The sequence below is a fragment of the Sylvia atricapilla genome, chromosome 4 (assembly GCF_009819655.1).
Source record: "Sylvia atricapilla isolate bSylAtr1 chromosome 4, bSylAtr1.pri, whole genome shotgun sequence".
Classification (NCBI taxonomy): domain Eukaryota; kingdom Metazoa; phylum Chordata; class Aves; order Passeriformes; family Sylviidae; genus Sylvia; species Sylvia atricapilla.
The window spans coordinates 32,953,430-32,968,344 of NC_089143.1; the positions used below are offsets into that span (position 1 = coordinate 32,953,430).

Below are 14,915 nucleotides of genomic sequence, written 5' to 3' on the forward strand. Positions count from 1 at the left end.
AGTCAGGTGCCAGTGGCAGCGTTGGCGTTGGATTGTGTGTTAATTTATGCTAATTACGGTTATCCTCAGGCCACAGCTGGAGAGGAGACAGCTCAGATACACTTGTTAGTCCTGCTAAATCCTCACCACCCCCTGGGATCTTTATGGGGAACAGAGGTGCAGGATGTGGCCCTGCATGAGAGTTGGATCCTGGACACTGAGCCTGCGTGCCAAGGGAAGGGGAAAAGCAGGGGCCAACCTGGGGTAAACTCCCCCAAACTTTGACCATCTCCAGTTTGGGGGTTCTTGAGACAGAGGTGGGATTTGTGTGTTCTGCAGCTCTAGATGCAATTTATTATCCTGTTACAAACGTCCTGTGCAGGCAAAGGACAAATCCTGCCCACCTCACTGAGTGCTAATTTCTTTGGGTCTGACTGCATGTTCAGGTGGACCTTGAGGGTAAAACCACAGGAGAGGCCCTCAAAAGTCCTTATGCTCCAGCTTTTCATGGGAAAAAGAGTGTAGATGAGATTATCTGGGTAGGGACAGAGCAGGGACATCTCTGCTGGCTTTGATGCTATTTTCTCCCAGCTCCTTTAGTGCAGACCCCTTCAATTTTTGCTGCTTTCTGCAGGTCTGGACTTGTCTCACTGTGTTGGGACCAGCTCGTTGGGTCCCACTGGGCCTTGGAGGTCGGGGGGGCCCTGCAAGATGAAGAGAGTCCGCACAGTCTTCAAACCAGAGCAGCTGGAGCGGCTGGAGCAGGAGTTCCTCAAGCAGCAGTACATGGTGGGCACTGAGAGGGTGGACCTGGCTGCAACTCTGCATCTCACAGAGACCCAGGTAAAGGATGTGGGAGCTGAGCCGGTGGAACTGATCCTGGGGCTGCTCTGGGCTGATGTTCCCACCGGGATGTGTGGTGGGAGGAGGACATGGTGCAAAGTGACCCATGGGACACCCTACTGCCAGGTAGGACATTGAAGAGATGTACCTGGAGTTCAGATGGTTTCTGGATTACATTTCTGAATCCAGGCAGTGGAACAAAAAGCGTTCAGGAGCACAACCCTGCTGTGCTTTAGGGTTCAAGCTGGGTTGGTTGCTGTGTCTGCATTGTTACAATCCTCTGGAGACTGTTTCAAGTGTCCTTTTATGACACTGGATATATTTCCCTGCTCTGCCATGTGAGTTCCTGCTCTTGCCACAGTAAACTGCTTGTTTAGTGTGGAAAGAAGGAGCCAGGTGATCTTCCACAGCGGGATCTAAATTCAGCTGGGAAACAGGGAGAGCAAAACAAGGCCAGTTCTGGGGGAACAAGGGATAATTATCAGGGGTCTCATCATGCCCTGTGGTAACTGCAGTCCTGGGGATGGGTTCGGCAGCTCCTTAGGGAGCTGCTTCCTTCACTTCCCTGGCCAGACCCTTCTCAGTGCAGCTGCATCCCCCTCTCCCCTGATCTTTTCCCATCACCGCTCTGCCCTCTGTAGCTTCAGCTCATTCACTATTCCCTAAGAGTATAATGCTCATGCCCATTTTCAGGATCTCTGCTTTTTGGGGATATCCACCTCGGAAGCATGTGTCACTAGAAAAGGCTCCCAGAGCCCTTGGATTAAGCTGTTGTGTTCCCATCCAGGTCAAAGTCTGGTTCCAGAACCGGAGGATCAAGTGGAGGAAGCAGAGCATGGAGCAGAAGGCGGCCAAGCTGTCACAGTTCGGGGTGATCCAGCCTGCGAGCGCCGACTCCACAGCCAGCAAAGACCACGAGGAGGACACTGTGGACGTCGAGCTTTGAACAGCCGAGGAGACTGGGCTGTTTTTTGATGCCTGGGGATGTCTGTGCTGCTTTGGTCCAAGCGGGACTAATCTGAGAGCTGGAGCTACAGGACTAAACTGCAGCTGACTGGAATGAAGCCCCTGAGTTTCTTTGGGTGCTGTTTGGTAGGCAAGAGTTGTAATTCCTGGGGCTTCATCACTTGATGGCAAGTGATTTCCTGTTTGCCCATGAAGCACCAGGACACACAAGCAGTTTCCAGCAGAGAGGCTGAGGTGACAATCAGGGTGTCTCTGGTGCTGGGGTGACAATCAGAGAGTCATTCTGATGTTGGGGTGACAATCTGCTGGTTTCTCTTGTGGGGGTGACAATCAGAGGGTTACCCTGAAGCTGGGGTGACAATCAGAGGGGGACTTTGATGTTGGGGTGACAATCAGAGAGTCTCTGCTGGGAAGGCAGTGGGCTGCTGTCTCTGCTGGCTCTGAGCACAAGGGCATTTAAAACCAGGGTCATTTATATTATGTGTGGCTGTGTGCTCCAAGGAGGAAGGAGGAGGATCTCTCTCTGATGGCTTTTTCTTCTCCACTTGACTCCCACGTTAAATGTTCAGATCAATCACTACCAAAATACCCTCAATGGGGGGAAGCCCTTTGCTCCCACCCAGACTGCTGCAGTGTGATGATGAGCAGGGTCTGCTCCTGCCCTGGAGCAGAAATGCCCTCTCCTGTCAGTGCCTTGGTGTAATCTGTGCCTTTTGCCTGGCTCCTGGATTCAGCTGCTGGATTCTGTCCCCTGGCACAGCTGTCCTTGCCCAGGGGGTGTGTGTGTGTGCTGGCTGCTGCAGGGAAGCTGGGCTGGCCGAGGTGCAGGGCTGGAGGCTGCAGTAAAAACCAGCTCCCAACACCTCTGCAGCTTCAGCCGGCCCCCTGCCCCGCGGCCAGATGTGCCATTGTGGCCCAGACACGGCAGCTGCTCTGTTCTCTCCTCATTATCCCTGCACGTGCCCTGGGACACAGCATCTGCAGCGCTCCCAGCACATCTGGAGCAGCCTGATGCGGTTAACAGCTGGATTTTTGGGGGTAGGGAGGGCTTTGGGGGGGTCAGGACTAAGGGCTCAGGTTGTCACCCTGCTTTCCTATGGCTGTCCATGGCCCATCAGCTCAGGATAATTTATTCAGTCTCTTTCTGACCTAGGACACTGTATATCACTTTACTCTTACATTGTTATTTATAGATTTTTTTTTTGCCTTAATACATGTCACTTATTTATTTGCTTTGTCTGTTGATAAAAATCGAGTTAGTTATAAAGGGATTGAATGAGTGTAAAAAAAAATCCAGATGGAAAAATATCCAAGTACTCACTTTAATTTTCAATTAAAATTAGTAACAAAAAAAATTAAACCAAATGTATTTTCATTGTTCTCCTAAGAGTTTGAGGGTTTTTTTCCTAATAAACTATTTTCGACAAAATATATGCTAAAGACTTTTTTTTTTCAATTGCTTGATGACCCCATATCAAAGTAAATTAAGGGAGTTGCTATCTTTGGGCTGGTTCTTGCAGAGATAAAACCACATTTTCAGTAAGAGCAGTCATGCCTGGTGAGTATGGGCTTCAGACTCCTGGAGAACAAGAACCTGTGTCTGCAGGTGGATGTGGCCAAACCTTCTCTGCAGGTCCTGCTCTGCCAGCCTAAGGGAATGGAGCATGTCTAGGGAAGGGAAGGGAGCTGGGAAGGGGCTGGAGAATTCCTGAGGGAGCTGGGAAGGGGCTGAGCCTGGAGAGAAGGAGGCTCAGGGGGGACCCTGTGGCTCTGCACAAGTCCCTGCCAGGAGGGGACAGCCGGGGGGGTCGGGCTCTGCTCCCAGGGAACAGGGACAGGAGGAGAAGAATCCCACGATCAACAGAGGCTGGAAAATCCCTCCAAGGCCATCGAGTCCCAGCTGTGCCCGATCCCGTCTTGTCCCCAGCCCAGAGCACTGAGTGCCACCTCCAGGGATTCTTTGGACACCTCCAGGGACTGGGGCTCCAAACCTCCCTGGGCTGCCCTTGCCAAGGCCTGAGTATTCTTTCCACGAAGAAATCACTGAGAAAATGACCTCAGGTTGTGACAGGGGAGGTTTATATTGGATGTTGGGGAAAATTCATTCACAGGAAGGGCTGTCCAGCCCTAGCACAGGGCAGGTGTGGAAACCCCATCTCTCGAGGGGTTTAAAAGCCGTGTGGATGTGGCACTTGGGGACACGGCTCGGTTGTGCCCTTGGCAGTGACAGGGATCATTGCACTCTTAGTCATAAGACGGCTTTTCCCCCATAAATATTCCACGAATCGCGGAGGATGTAATGGCAACGGGAGTCACGGCAGCATTGTCCCACCTGTTCCTTGTCCTTGGGATGGACACGGTGTGATGGAGCACAGCCTGCGCTGGCTCCCCCGGCGCTGGATCCCACAGCATCGGCTGGGAAGGCGGCGCTGGCAGCCAGTTTGTCCCTTGTCCCGTGTGGCCGGAGCAGTGGCCAGCCCTGAGGCCACTCTCCAGCCGCTGCCCGGCCATGGAGGCGGCAGCTCCAGCCTTGTCACCCGGTGTCGCGTCCCCGCCACGAGCCGACAGTGACATCTAGTGACACCAAATCACTCCCCAAAGCCCCGAGCAGGGACGGAGCCGTCCCGAATTCCCGACCCTGCTCCCGCCGCCTGGCCAGCGAGGAGCGGCGCTGAGTCGCAGCGCTGTGAATTAGCAAATACAACCAAACACGCGTTTCCGTGCACTTTAAGGCCCTGCAGACCCCCTAAGCAGGAGGTAGCGAAGGCAGAGCGGCCACAGCGGCGTGTTTTAAAGGCTTTTTTGGGGGAAGACGGCCCAGTTTTGGGTGCGCAGGTCGATGCCTCCTCCCTCCACGAGGGGAGACCTCAAGCGAGGGGCAACTTGTGTTCCCGCCTGCCAGGGCTGTCACGGCTCTTCCTCTACCATTAAATACTAATAATTGTTTGGGGAAGAGACATCAAACTCTTGTGCGATTTGGGGCGGCAGCGGGAGCGCCCGGCCCCGGTTTCGGGGTGTTTTTGCGGTGTTTTGGGGGTGTTTTAGGGTGTCTCGGCGGTGTGTGCAGACGCCGGCGGGGGCTGTGGAAGGGGGGCCAAGATGGCGGCCGGCCGCCGCGCGCCCCGCGGCTGAGGGGGCGATGGCGAGCGCGGAGCTCTGAGGGGCGGAGGGGCGGGGGCGGAGGAGGAGGAGGAAGAAGAGGAGGAGGAGGAAGAGGAAGAGGCGCTGCCCGGCGGGTCAGGGCGGGGAAGTCGCCGCCCGAAGATGGCGGCCGCGGCGGGGCCACACGCCGGGGCTGCGGCGGAGGCGCGGTTCATCAGCAGCGCCAAGGTGAGCAGCCCGCGGTGTCCCCTCCGTGCGGGTCCCTCCCTTCCCGCCCAGCCTGGGGGCAGAGGGAGGAGAAACCCGCAGGGCTCCCCTCGGGATCGAGGGATTCCCTCAGCTCCCGGGTATGACTCGGCTTCGGGCGCGTCCCTGACCTGCGGTTGTCCCTCGGCAGGGAAAGGGCTTGTTCGCCACCAAAAACATCCGCAAAGGGGAAACGGTGTTCGTGGAGAGGCCGGTGGTGTCATCCCAGTTCCTCTGGAATGCCCTGTACAACTACCGAGGTGAGCGGCTGGCGCTGGTGGCATGTCCCCATCCCTGTCGCCTGTCCCGGCGGGGTGACCGCGGGATCCCAGAAGAGCTGCCCGGGACCAAGGGTGGGGTTTGGGATTGTCTTAGCCCCTCTATAAAGGTGGCCCTGCTGCCTTTTCTGCCTCTGCACTAAACTGTGGACAAGTTCAGCTGTCATCTGAGGGATGGTGATTTCCGTCAGCTGTGGAGGCATGTGTCAGGTGCCACCATAGAATCTTGGAATGGCTTGGGTTGGAAGGGGCCTTAAAGATCATATTCCACCCCAAGGAGACTTTTCCCTAGCCCACATTGCTCCAAGCCTTGTCCCCTTGTTCCTCTCTGGTGTTGGTGCCAGCTGTTGCCTTGCCCTGGGTTCTGGCCCTTTTCCTTTCTGAAGGCTTTCCTGTGGTGTCTGTCCATCCATCCATCTATCCATTCTCCATCCATCCATTCTTCATCCATCCATCCATCCATCACCCACCCACCCACCATGTGTCTCCCCACAGCCTGTGATCACTGCCTGCGGGCGCTGGAGACGGCGGAGGAGAACGCCCAGCGCCTGCTGGGGAAGAGCTCTCTGGTGCTGCCTCACCCGGAGCAGTGCAGCATCAGGAAAGACCTGCACCAGCAGTGTCCCCGCTGCCAGGTACGGCCCTGCCAGGAAGGACTGTGCTCCTCTTAGGATCCTTGAGTCCTTTCCAGCCAGCCAGGCTCTTGTGCTGTCTGCCTTTCTGTGCTATGGGCCAAAGAGGCAGGGCTCTGCTGGTCAGGGAGGGGGCACAGCTGGCTCAGCTGGACCCAGGAGCCCCTTTTCCTGCTGCCACAGCCAATGCCAGTGCTGTCCCCTCACTCTAGGTGACATACTGCAGTGCAGAATGCAGGCAGGCAGCTCTGGAGCAGTACCACCAGGTCCTCTGCCTCGGCCCGTCCCGGGACGACCCCACACACCCCCTCAACAAGCTGCAGGAGGCATGGAGGTATGACTTGAGGTGCTTGCTGCTCCACGGACAAGGGAGGTGGCTCTCCTGAGCTGGCTTCTTGCTTTGCATCTCCGCACAGGGTGGTTGAAGGGTGGAGATGGCTGTGGGACACTGCCCAGCTCTTCCTCCTGGTTGGGTGTTGTGGTGTTGGCAGCCCAAGGGTTTGGACACACAGCTGAGCGCTCCTTTTTTTTCTCCCACTAAAGAGCTACCAAAGTGCTGAGCTGCACATCCCTCACTTCTGCAGTTTTATGGTGCTCCTGCAGATCTCCAGCCTCTGGGAGATCCTCCTTGTAGTATCCCATGGCTCCCTGCTTTAAAAAAAATGGGCATAAGCAACATCCCTGACCCAAACCTTGTTCCAAGCCCCAGCAGAGTGAACAGGAGGGAAGGGGATTGTTTGTATGGTTGGAGCAGGAAGGTGGGACAGGTTTCTTTCCACTGGACCCCCCACACAGCAATGCTGCACTGACCACTTGGGTGTGATGGATCAGTGCAGGGCTGACCACAGCTATGGCAGCTGCCCCTGCCTCCCTCCAGCTTTTCATTCCCATGCCAGCCCTGATCTGCTCACCTCTTCTCCATTTGAATCCCACAGAAACATGCATTACCCTCCAGAGACCTCCAGCATCATGCTGATGGCCAGGATGGTCGCCACCATCAAACAGGTACAGTGGGTGGTTTTGTTATCCCATTTTGGATGGTATTCCCAAGGCTCTGTTTCCTTGGCCTGCCTTTCTCAGCATTTATTCTGACAATCCTCTCTCTCTGGGCTGGGGAGGAAAGTGGTGTTGGTGCGATGCCTCTGCTTGATTCTTCTGTCAGGCTAAAGACAAGGAGTGGTGGATCAAGGCCTTCTCCCAGTTCTGCAGCAAGACAGCAAATGAGGAAGAAGAGATTGTGCACAAGCTGCTTGGGGACAAATTTAAGGTAAGACCCAGCAGCTCTTGAATCCTTGAGCCTTCCTCGAGCCTGTGTCTGTGAGCCCATAGATGCAAAAGCCGCATTACAGCAGGGATAGGAAACACTGGAAACTCCAGGCTTAAAGGGAGGGGCCTGACAGTGAGGAAGTGGTAGCTTAGAGGGTTCTGGCCTTGTGATGCTTTCATGGGATATGCTGCTCCTTCCTGTGGAGGAGATGTTCCTGCTGTGGGCTGGGACAGTGTGATATTTAGCTGCTGAGTAGGTGGCTCTTGCTGCTAGACTGGGTGGATTTGATGGCTGTGAGGGCAGCAGCCTCCAGCCGTGCAGGGCAGGCAGGGGAGCCCGAGTCCTTCTGGAGCCTCTGGGCTGTGCTGGGCTCAGCCTCAGCCCGGGGCTGGCACCCACAGCACCTCCCTCCCTGACCGTGCTGCCGTGTCCTGCCAGGGCCAGCTGGAGCTGCTGCGGTTGCTCTTCACCGAAGCCCTTTATGATGAATATCTCAGCAGGGTGAGTGGATCTGCCTCCCAGACAGCCCAGGAGCATTGGCCAGAGCTTCCCTTGGGACTCTGCTCATTCCTTGCTTGCCCCAAAGCCCGCTGTGGTGTTTGAAGCATTGCAGAGTGAGGTGCTGCTGCAGGCTGGCCTGGGCTCAGTTCCTTTGTCCTCTCCCTTCTGCAGTGGTTCACTCCAGAAGGCTTTCGATCCCTCTTTGCCCTGGTGGGGACCAATGGCCAAGGCATAGGAACCAGGTAATGGGGATTTGGGGGTGCTCCTTGCAGGGCAGTGGAAATGAGGAATATGAATGGCTGGATTTGAGAGATGTGGAGGGAGCGGCAGACTTAAAAACTTCATCCTGGCTTTGTCCACCCCTTTCACATCCCTCTGCCAGACCTTGGCTGCTCAGAGCCACTTTGGATCCCCTCTGTGAGGTGCCACTGTGTGCTGACAGCACTGTGGAACTGTAAAAGTGCCTGCTGTTTCTGATAGCCCTGTGGGGCTGTGACAGTGTCCCACTGCTCCCTGACAGCCCTGTGGGGCTGTGACAGTGTCCCACTGCTCCCAGACAGCCCTGTGGGGCTGTGACAGTGTCCCCTGTCTCCCCCCAGCTCCCTGAGCCAGTGGGTGCACGCGTGCGATGCGCTGGATCTGCCCATGCTGCAGCGGGAGGAGCTGGATGCCTTCATCGACCAGCTCTACAAGGACATTGAGAAGGGTGAGGCTCTGTGGGACTGCAGGGACAGGACAGGGAGCCTCAGGATATGTGTCTTTGTTCTCCATCCCCTCCCAGTGGGAGGGAAAGGCTGTTGGGAAATCACGCTGTAGCACCAGAGCAGTGCTGGGTGTGGGTGTTCCATGTTGATGGACATTCCTTGGTGCTCATGTGTGGAAGAGCTGGAATGGACTATGCAAAGCTCTAAACCCTCTCTCTCTGTGCTGCAGAGTCAGGAGAGTTCCTCAACTGCGAGGGATCAGGGCTCTACGTGCTGCAGAGCTGCTGTAAGTAACACAAGGTCTGGGAGGAAAACCAGTAGTGAGGAGAGAAATGTCCTGTGCTAGGCTGGCTTACCTCTTCTTCTGGAGAAAAGGGTTTGTGCTTGCCATCTGTGGGATGGGATGGGGTGGATGTGATGAGTACTGCTCTCTCAGTGTTCCCTGGCACCTTGCCCTGCTGTGGAATGGCCAGTCTTCCCTTGGATGCACTCAGATGTGATGTGCTTCCAGGAGCCACTTAGGCACGTAGCAAAGAGATTGTATTACCCATAGGTAACCACAGCTGCATCCCCAATGCTGAGACATCCTTCCCAGAAAACAACTTCCTCCTGCATCTCACTGCTCTGGAGGACATCGAAGCAGGAGAGGTGAGACAGCAGGGCCTGGGTGGACCTGGGGTGACATCACAGCTTGGCATCATCCCTGTGTTCCCTACATCCTCCATGGACCCCAGCCCCAAAACCTCCTGTGTCCTGCATCATCTTGGCAGAGGAATTCAGTCCCCATCCCATTAGGGGCTGACAAACCCCATGTTTCTGCCTGATTCTGAGAGGGACTGGGACAAATGCTGCTGCTTTGGGATCATGGGGAGCCATTCTGAGCCCAACCCCTTTCTGTTTGCTCACAGGAAATCTGCATCAGTTACTTGGATTGCTGCCAGAGGGAGCGGAGCAGACACAGCCGCAACAAGATACTCAGGTAGGAGCTGCCTGGAGGTACCTGGATGGGAACTCACACCCCTTACACCCCAAACAGTCCATCAGGGCAGTGTTCCCACCCCGGGGCTATGTGTACTTGGGGTATGGCTGCTGTGAACTTCAGTGTGCTCGTGGCAGGGGGTGCATGTGGTACGTGGTGTTTCTGGTGCTCTGAGCTCCTTGTAATGTGTTGTAGCCGTGGGGACCAAGGATTTGGGTTCCCCCTTTTGCAGGCTTACACCTGCAGACCCTTCCTTTTCCTTCTCTGTCCATTAAGGGTAGAGGTTCCTGCTTGGGGGAGGGGGGTCACTGTCCCCCTGTGCTATCACCCCTGTGGGGCTGAGAAATCCCCCTCTCCACCCGGGGTATCTTTACCCTACCTGAGCCAGCAGGATGGAACCCCCAAACTCCTCTGGGTCTGTGACATGTTTAGCCCCATTCTGGCTTGTTCCCTCCCTGAGCCCCTGCCCAGCAGCAGTGTGGGATTGTAACAGCCTCAACACCATCCGTGTGTCTCCTGGCTGCCCCCCTCCCAGGGAGAACTACTTGTTTACCTGCTCATGTCCCAAGTGCCTCGCACAAGCTGATGACGCCGACGTGACGTCAGACGAGGAAGAGGAGGGCGAAGGAGAGACGGACGATGCGGAGCTGGAGGATGAGATGACTGATGTGTGATCCTGGCCCCGGGCAAGAGGAGAGGGAAGGGAAGGGAAGGGCCTGGAGGTTCTTCCAAAAGGCAGCAGCTTTAATACTAGAACAGGGTTGTGTTGTGGGGTCGGTGGTGCCAGAGCGGGACAGCCGGGAGCCGGAGGCAGGCCCTGCTCCCGCCTGTCCATGTTGTCCCTGTGTGTGTGTGTGTGTCAGGCTGTCCCTGTCCTCCCTGTGAGGACAAGCTGTGAGCCAGTGGCCCTCCACCACAGCCCAGTTCACAGTGGGACTTGCAGGGGAGGCTGGAGCAGTGTGGGATCCAGCCAGCCCCTGGGCCACCACGCTGGTCACATTGTGCTGTATCTGCGGGCTGTGGATGCAGAGGAGCTTGTCCTTCCCACCCTGCAGGGATGAGGGGAATGTGTGTGTCTGTCTGTGTGTCTGTGCACGAGGGTACTATTTAATGTCTATATTAGCACTATCTACACACTATGGAGCTGGGGCCCTTATATATCCTCCATTCCATGCCTTGGCCAGCAGTGAGGGGCATGAGGGTCTTGCAGGGGATGCCTTGGAGGGTGGCCCAGAGCTGGAGTCCAGCAGGGAGAGACAGAGAGCTGACTCTGCAGACACCTCCCCAGCTCGGCCCATCCTGCCCGTGACAGAGAGCCCCGGGCAGCGACTGCAGGACTGTTTGGGGATGGAGAATGGCCAGGAGCTGACATGGACTGTGGTGGCATCCCAAACCCAGAAGACACTTTGGGTTTTGCGGGGAGTTGTCTCTCCCTCCAGCTGGAGGATGTGCCCTGTGCAGGAGCGGCTGTGCCCGGGGATGCAGCATGTGCTGGGTGCTTTCCTGCACCCAGTGCTCCCCCACAGAGATGTGCCAGTGCAGAGTGGCCCCACTGGATATCCCCTTGTCATCCATCCCACGCTGCCACCCTCAAGGCCACATCACGTCTGCTGTCCCTGTGTGCAGACCATGTGGCTGGAGGGACAACGCAGCTCTAAGTGACGAACAAGAAGCACGTCAGGAATGCACCTGGGGTCATTACCTTCCTCTGTGGATTTTGGGGAGCTGTTTTCCTGCCACTGTATCTGTGGCAGCTGGATTGTGGGACTGAGGGTGGCACACCTGTGACACTGCCATCACTGCCAGCCCTGCCTCCTGCTGCTTGTCCCCAGCCGTCCTGGGGCCACATCCCCTTCAGTGTTCGTAATAAACCGAGACTGGTGACAGCTTGGAACCTGTGCTTTGTATTGGTGGGTGCTGAGGGCAAAGAGGGCTGTGACCCAGGGGCTGGGCCTGTGGGGACACAGGTCTGGGGGTGAGGGAACAGACACCTGTGCAAGTGTGGGCTCTGGATTTGTGACCAGCCCACCCTTGGGGACAAGTGCTGGAAGCTGTGCTGTGCCATGAGGCTCTGACAGCCCTGCCTCACCTGCAGGAGGTACTTGGAGAATTTTACTAGGAAAAAACTTGGGGATGAGATTTATCCCTTCATCCGCTGACTGCTGGAAATAAAAGAGAAACTTCCTTTTCTCTAAAACTTAATCAGACTTCATTAGCTCAGACAAAAATATACAGACATCGGGTGAGCCCTGCTGGTACAGACCAAGCCTGTATTGCTCTTCCCCCATCCCTGCCAGTCCTCCATCCCTCCAAATCAGCAGCACAAGGTCAAATGTTTCCTGGGAAGTGCTGGCCTGCTCTGGGCCCTCACCTCCCTCTCACACAGTCCCAGCTCAGTGCCAGGCTCAAGGTTACCCCCGGCATTGGTGTTTGCTCTTGGCCACACACTGGTGCCAGCAGAAAGATCTCCCTGTCACCGAATCCAGTGGGATCTCTGGAGCATGTTGGGATCCTTTCTTCAAACCTGGTCCTTAGGGCAAGATCCTGGGATCCACCAGGAACTCTTCAATCCACCACAGCCTTCTGCTGCTACCAGAAGGTCCAGGGGGGCTGCATCATCTCGTAGGTGGGAATGCTGGTGACGTTGACAGGAATGGAGATGACAGCCCAGGGAAGCCCGTGCTGCTCCAGGGAGCGCCTGATCATGTACCTGGAGGGATGGAGGGTGACAGATGTTCCCAAGCTGCCTGGGCTGGGAGAGCAGAGCCAAACCTGAGCACAAACCACAACCCAGCTCAAACTCTGCCCGTTAACCAGGACTGAATCCATACAAAATGTGACTCCCAAAGCCTGGCAGGGCCACGTTGAGCCCTGGCACCTCCCTGTTGTGAGGGACCATGCTGTCACTGGGCTGTCCCCGTGAGCTGTGCCAGCCCTGGGAAGGCAGCCTGGGCACATACCCGTCCCTGCCCAGCAGGAAGAGCGCAGGGATGTCGGCCGTGCGCCGCGAGCTGTCCTGGATCATCTCGATGTAGAAGCTGTCGTTATCGTAGGCGTTGTCAGCGATGATCACTGCCCGCCCGCCGTGCTCCTGGATCACCCGTGTCTTGGACAGGAACGAGCAGCCCCTGGGGCACAGAGGGACCACACTGTGACCAGTCTGTGGTGGCCACAGGTAGCTCCAAAGCCTGCACGTGCCAGAGCTTGCCTGGAGGCACCCAAACTAGGGATTGCCCCCCTGATTCCACACCTCCTCCAAACCCTGCTCCTATGAGTCTGTATTTTAGGAACAAGGCACCCACACTGCTAAAAAAATATAAAATAAAATATTGGGACAGTTTGGGTTGGAAGAGACCTTAAAGCTCATCCAGTTCCACCCCCCGCTGTGGCAGGGACACCTTCCACTGTCCCAGGGTACTCTAATCCCCAATGTCCAACGTGGCCTTGGACACCTCCAGTGATATGAGGCATCCAGAATTTCTTTGGGCAACCTGGGCCAGGGCCTCACCACCCTCACAGAGAAGAGTTCTTTCCCACTGTCTAATCTAAATATACTCTCTTTCAGTCTGAACCCAGATAGGGTTTTTCCTACCTTACCACAGGCTAAAAACTACAAGATGGGATTCTCCAGGGTAGGAACACCCTGAATGTTTTCCTGGTTTATCTATGTGAGGAAAGCCACAGGAAGAATCTGGAGGTGATGGGGAGATGTGGCCAGGGCTCCCCTCTTGCCCAGCAGAGTCCCCCAGCAGCTCCTGTGGTGCCAGACCTACCCCCTCTCCACCAAGGCGATCTGGTCCTGGATGAAGACCCCATTGTTCAGCTCTCCGCAGGCCTCCGGGGGATCCGCCGGCACCAGGTGGATCTGGTCGTACCTTGTGTTCTCCCAGGAGACAGGCAGGGGTGAGCCAGGGGGAACTGGAGCTGCTCCCCGTCCCCAGCCCCACACTCTGCTCATCCCCGTGGGGGCTGGTTTGGGGAAGATTTTGGGCCCCCAGGGATGCTCAGAGCCAGCTCTGGGGCCAATCTCTGCCTCTGGAATCCTGCTGAGGCCAAGGATGCTTGTGGAAGAGCAATTAGCTCCATTTTAATCAAAACTCCAAATCACTGAGTCCCACCAAGGAGCAAGATTGCGATGGAGGGACCCCAAAATGACAAATTCAGTTTTTAATACTTACAAACACTCCACCGAAATCCTTGGCTGGGGTGGCAGTGAAAATGTAGCGGATGTCTCCGGGGCTCAGCACTTGGAAGTACAAATACTCATGGATGCGTAAACCTGGCGGTGAAAGGACAGAGCTCAGAGGCAAGGGAAACTAAAGGAAAAATCCCTGAAAAAAGGGGGAAAGTCTCAGTCATCACTCTTGAACCATGGGGGAAGAGAACATGCCCTTCAGCAATGCCAAACCCTGGCTGGGCCCAGGACCCAAAATGCCCCAAAGGTTTTGAGGTGTTCCAAGGGCAGATGTGGCAGTTGCCAGGGGCTGAGAGAGGATGGAGCTGGGAAAAGCACCGGCATTGGGGTGCTTAAGAGGAAGGGGAAAATGCTGCTGAGGGGACAGGGGTGATAGGCACCGGACTGAGGGGAACAGAGGGCAAACACACCAGGATCACAAGGCAAAGAGGGAAAATGCGCTTGGATTAGGACGCAGCAGGAAATGCAATGGAGCTGGAGCGCAGTGCTGGGAAATGTACCAGGATCACAGGGTCCGGAGGGGAAATCCAAGGGGCTCAGACTTCACCAAGAGGCAATGCTGCTGGATTGGGGTGCTGGGTGGGGAAATGCACCCACGCTGGGATGCAGCAAAGGAAATGCATCCGGATTGGGCTGCAGGAGAAATACACCCGGATCGGAACGTAGGAGGAGAAACGCAATTATGTGGGGGAGCTCCGAGTGGAAATGCCCCCGTACCCCGATATGGTTACAGGAGGGGAACCGCAACGGGGCCGGGGTGTCAGGCTGGGAAATACTGCGGGATAGGGACACAGGAGGGGAACCGCAACGGGGCCGAGGTGCCGAGTGGGGAAATACACCGGGATCACGGCGCACCAAGCGGGAAGGAGGCCGGTCCGGGATGCTGGGGGTGTATGCGGGGTCCAGGGGCGCGGTCCGGATCGTTGCGGCGCGGCCCCAGCCGCTGTCCCCGCTCCGTCCCTCCCTCCGTCCCTCACTCACCGTGGCCCGGGCAGCAGCAGACGCAGAGCCAGAGCCAGAGCCAGAGCAGCATGGCTGCGCCCCGCCCCGCCCACCGGCCCGCCCCGCGCTCCCCATTGGTGGGTGATCTCACTGCGCTCCTTTCTATTAGTCTACGCCGCCATCAATCACGCGCGAACCGGCGCGGGCAGCTCGCTGTCAGCGCCGCGTCCGCTGCCAAATTATGCTCCAACACATTTCCCCACGCTGCGCGCCCTCTTCCC

At 56.5% G+C, this 14,915-nt stretch overlaps 3 protein-coding genes across 3 annotated transcripts; 2 read left to right on the plus strand and 1 right to left on the minus strand.

Annotated features, from left to right (window-relative positions):
• Nucleotides 1-619: 619 nt before the first annotated feature.
• On the plus strand, nucleotides 620-1,809 carry LOC136359937 (homeobox protein not2-like). Its single transcript, XM_066316824.1, has 2 exons — nucleotides 620-822; nucleotides 1,610-1,809. Exons 1-2 carry the CDS (start codon nucleotides 691-693, stop codon nucleotides 1,766-1,768), a joined length of 291 nt encoding a protein of 96 aa, XP_066172921.1. The 5' UTR covers nucleotides 620-690; the 3' UTR covers nucleotides 1,769-1,809.
• A 3,171-nt stretch (nucleotides 1,810-4,980) lies between these two features.
• SMYD5 (SMYD family member 5) lies at nucleotides 4,981-11,383 on the plus strand. Its single transcript, XM_066317549.1, has 13 exons — nucleotides 4,981-5,118; nucleotides 5,288-5,396; nucleotides 5,910-6,049; nucleotides 6,259-6,380; nucleotides 6,982-7,051; nucleotides 7,209-7,313; nucleotides 7,752-7,814; nucleotides 7,986-8,056; nucleotides 8,414-8,520; nucleotides 8,748-8,804; nucleotides 9,072-9,166; nucleotides 9,427-9,497; nucleotides 10,033-11,383. The coding sequence occupies exons 1-13, from the start codon at nucleotides 5,053-5,055 to the stop codon at nucleotides 10,169-10,171; spliced, it is 1,215 nt and encodes a 404-aa protein (XP_066173646.1). The 5' UTR covers nucleotides 4,981-5,052; the 3' UTR covers nucleotides 10,172-11,383.
• A 299-nt stretch (nucleotides 11,384-11,682) lies between these two features.
• Nucleotides 11,683-14,740, minus strand: PRADC1 (protease associated domain containing 1). The gene is made up of 5 exons (XM_066317550.1): nucleotides 14,674-14,740; nucleotides 13,676-13,776; nucleotides 13,271-13,380; nucleotides 12,458-12,625; nucleotides 11,683-12,207 (listed from the first exon to the last, which is right to left on the minus strand). Exons 1-5 carry the CDS (start codon nucleotides 14,723-14,725, stop codon nucleotides 12,087-12,089), a joined length of 552 nt encoding a protein of 183 aa, XP_066173647.1. The 5' UTR covers nucleotides 14,726-14,740; the 3' UTR covers nucleotides 11,683-12,086.
• Between the last annotated feature and the right edge of the window lie 175 nt (nucleotides 14,741-14,915).

Excerpts from the sequence above, each read along its gene's own strand:
- PRADC1 (XM_066317550.1), bottom strand. The coding sequence starts at position 14,725 with ATGCTGCTCTGGCTCTGGCTCTGGCTCTGCGTCTGCTGCTGCCCGGGC. Across the intron at positions 13,777-14,673 it reads CTGCTGCTGCCCGGGCCACG|GTTTACGCATCCATGAGTAT; the intron begins GTGAGTGAGGGA and ends TTTCACCGCCAG. Across the intron at positions 12,626-13,270 it reads ATCGCCTTGGTGGAGAGGGG|GGGCTGCTCGTTCCTGTCCA; the intron begins GTAGGTCTGGCA and ends TCTGTGCCCCAG.
- SMYD5 (XM_066317549.1), top strand. The coding sequence starts at position 5,053 with ATGGCGGCCGCGGCGGGGCCACACGCCGGGGCTGCGGCGGAGGCGCGG. Across the intron at positions 7,815-7,985 it reads ATGATGAATATCTCAGCAGG|TGGTTCACTCCAGAAGGCTT; the intron begins GTGAGTGGATCT and ends TCCCTTCTGCAG. Across the intron at positions 8,805-9,071 it reads CTACGTGCTGCAGAGCTGCT|GTAACCACAGCTGCATCCCC; the intron begins GTAAGTAACACA and ends TATTACCCATAG.
- LOC136359937 (XM_066316824.1), top strand. The coding sequence starts at position 691 with ATGAAGAGAGTCCGCACAGTCTTCAAACCAGAGCAGCTGGAGCGGCTG. Across the intron at positions 823-1,609 it reads TGCATCTCACAGAGACCCAG|GTCAAAGTCTGGTTCCAGAA; the intron begins GTAAAGGATGTG and ends GTTCCCATCCAG.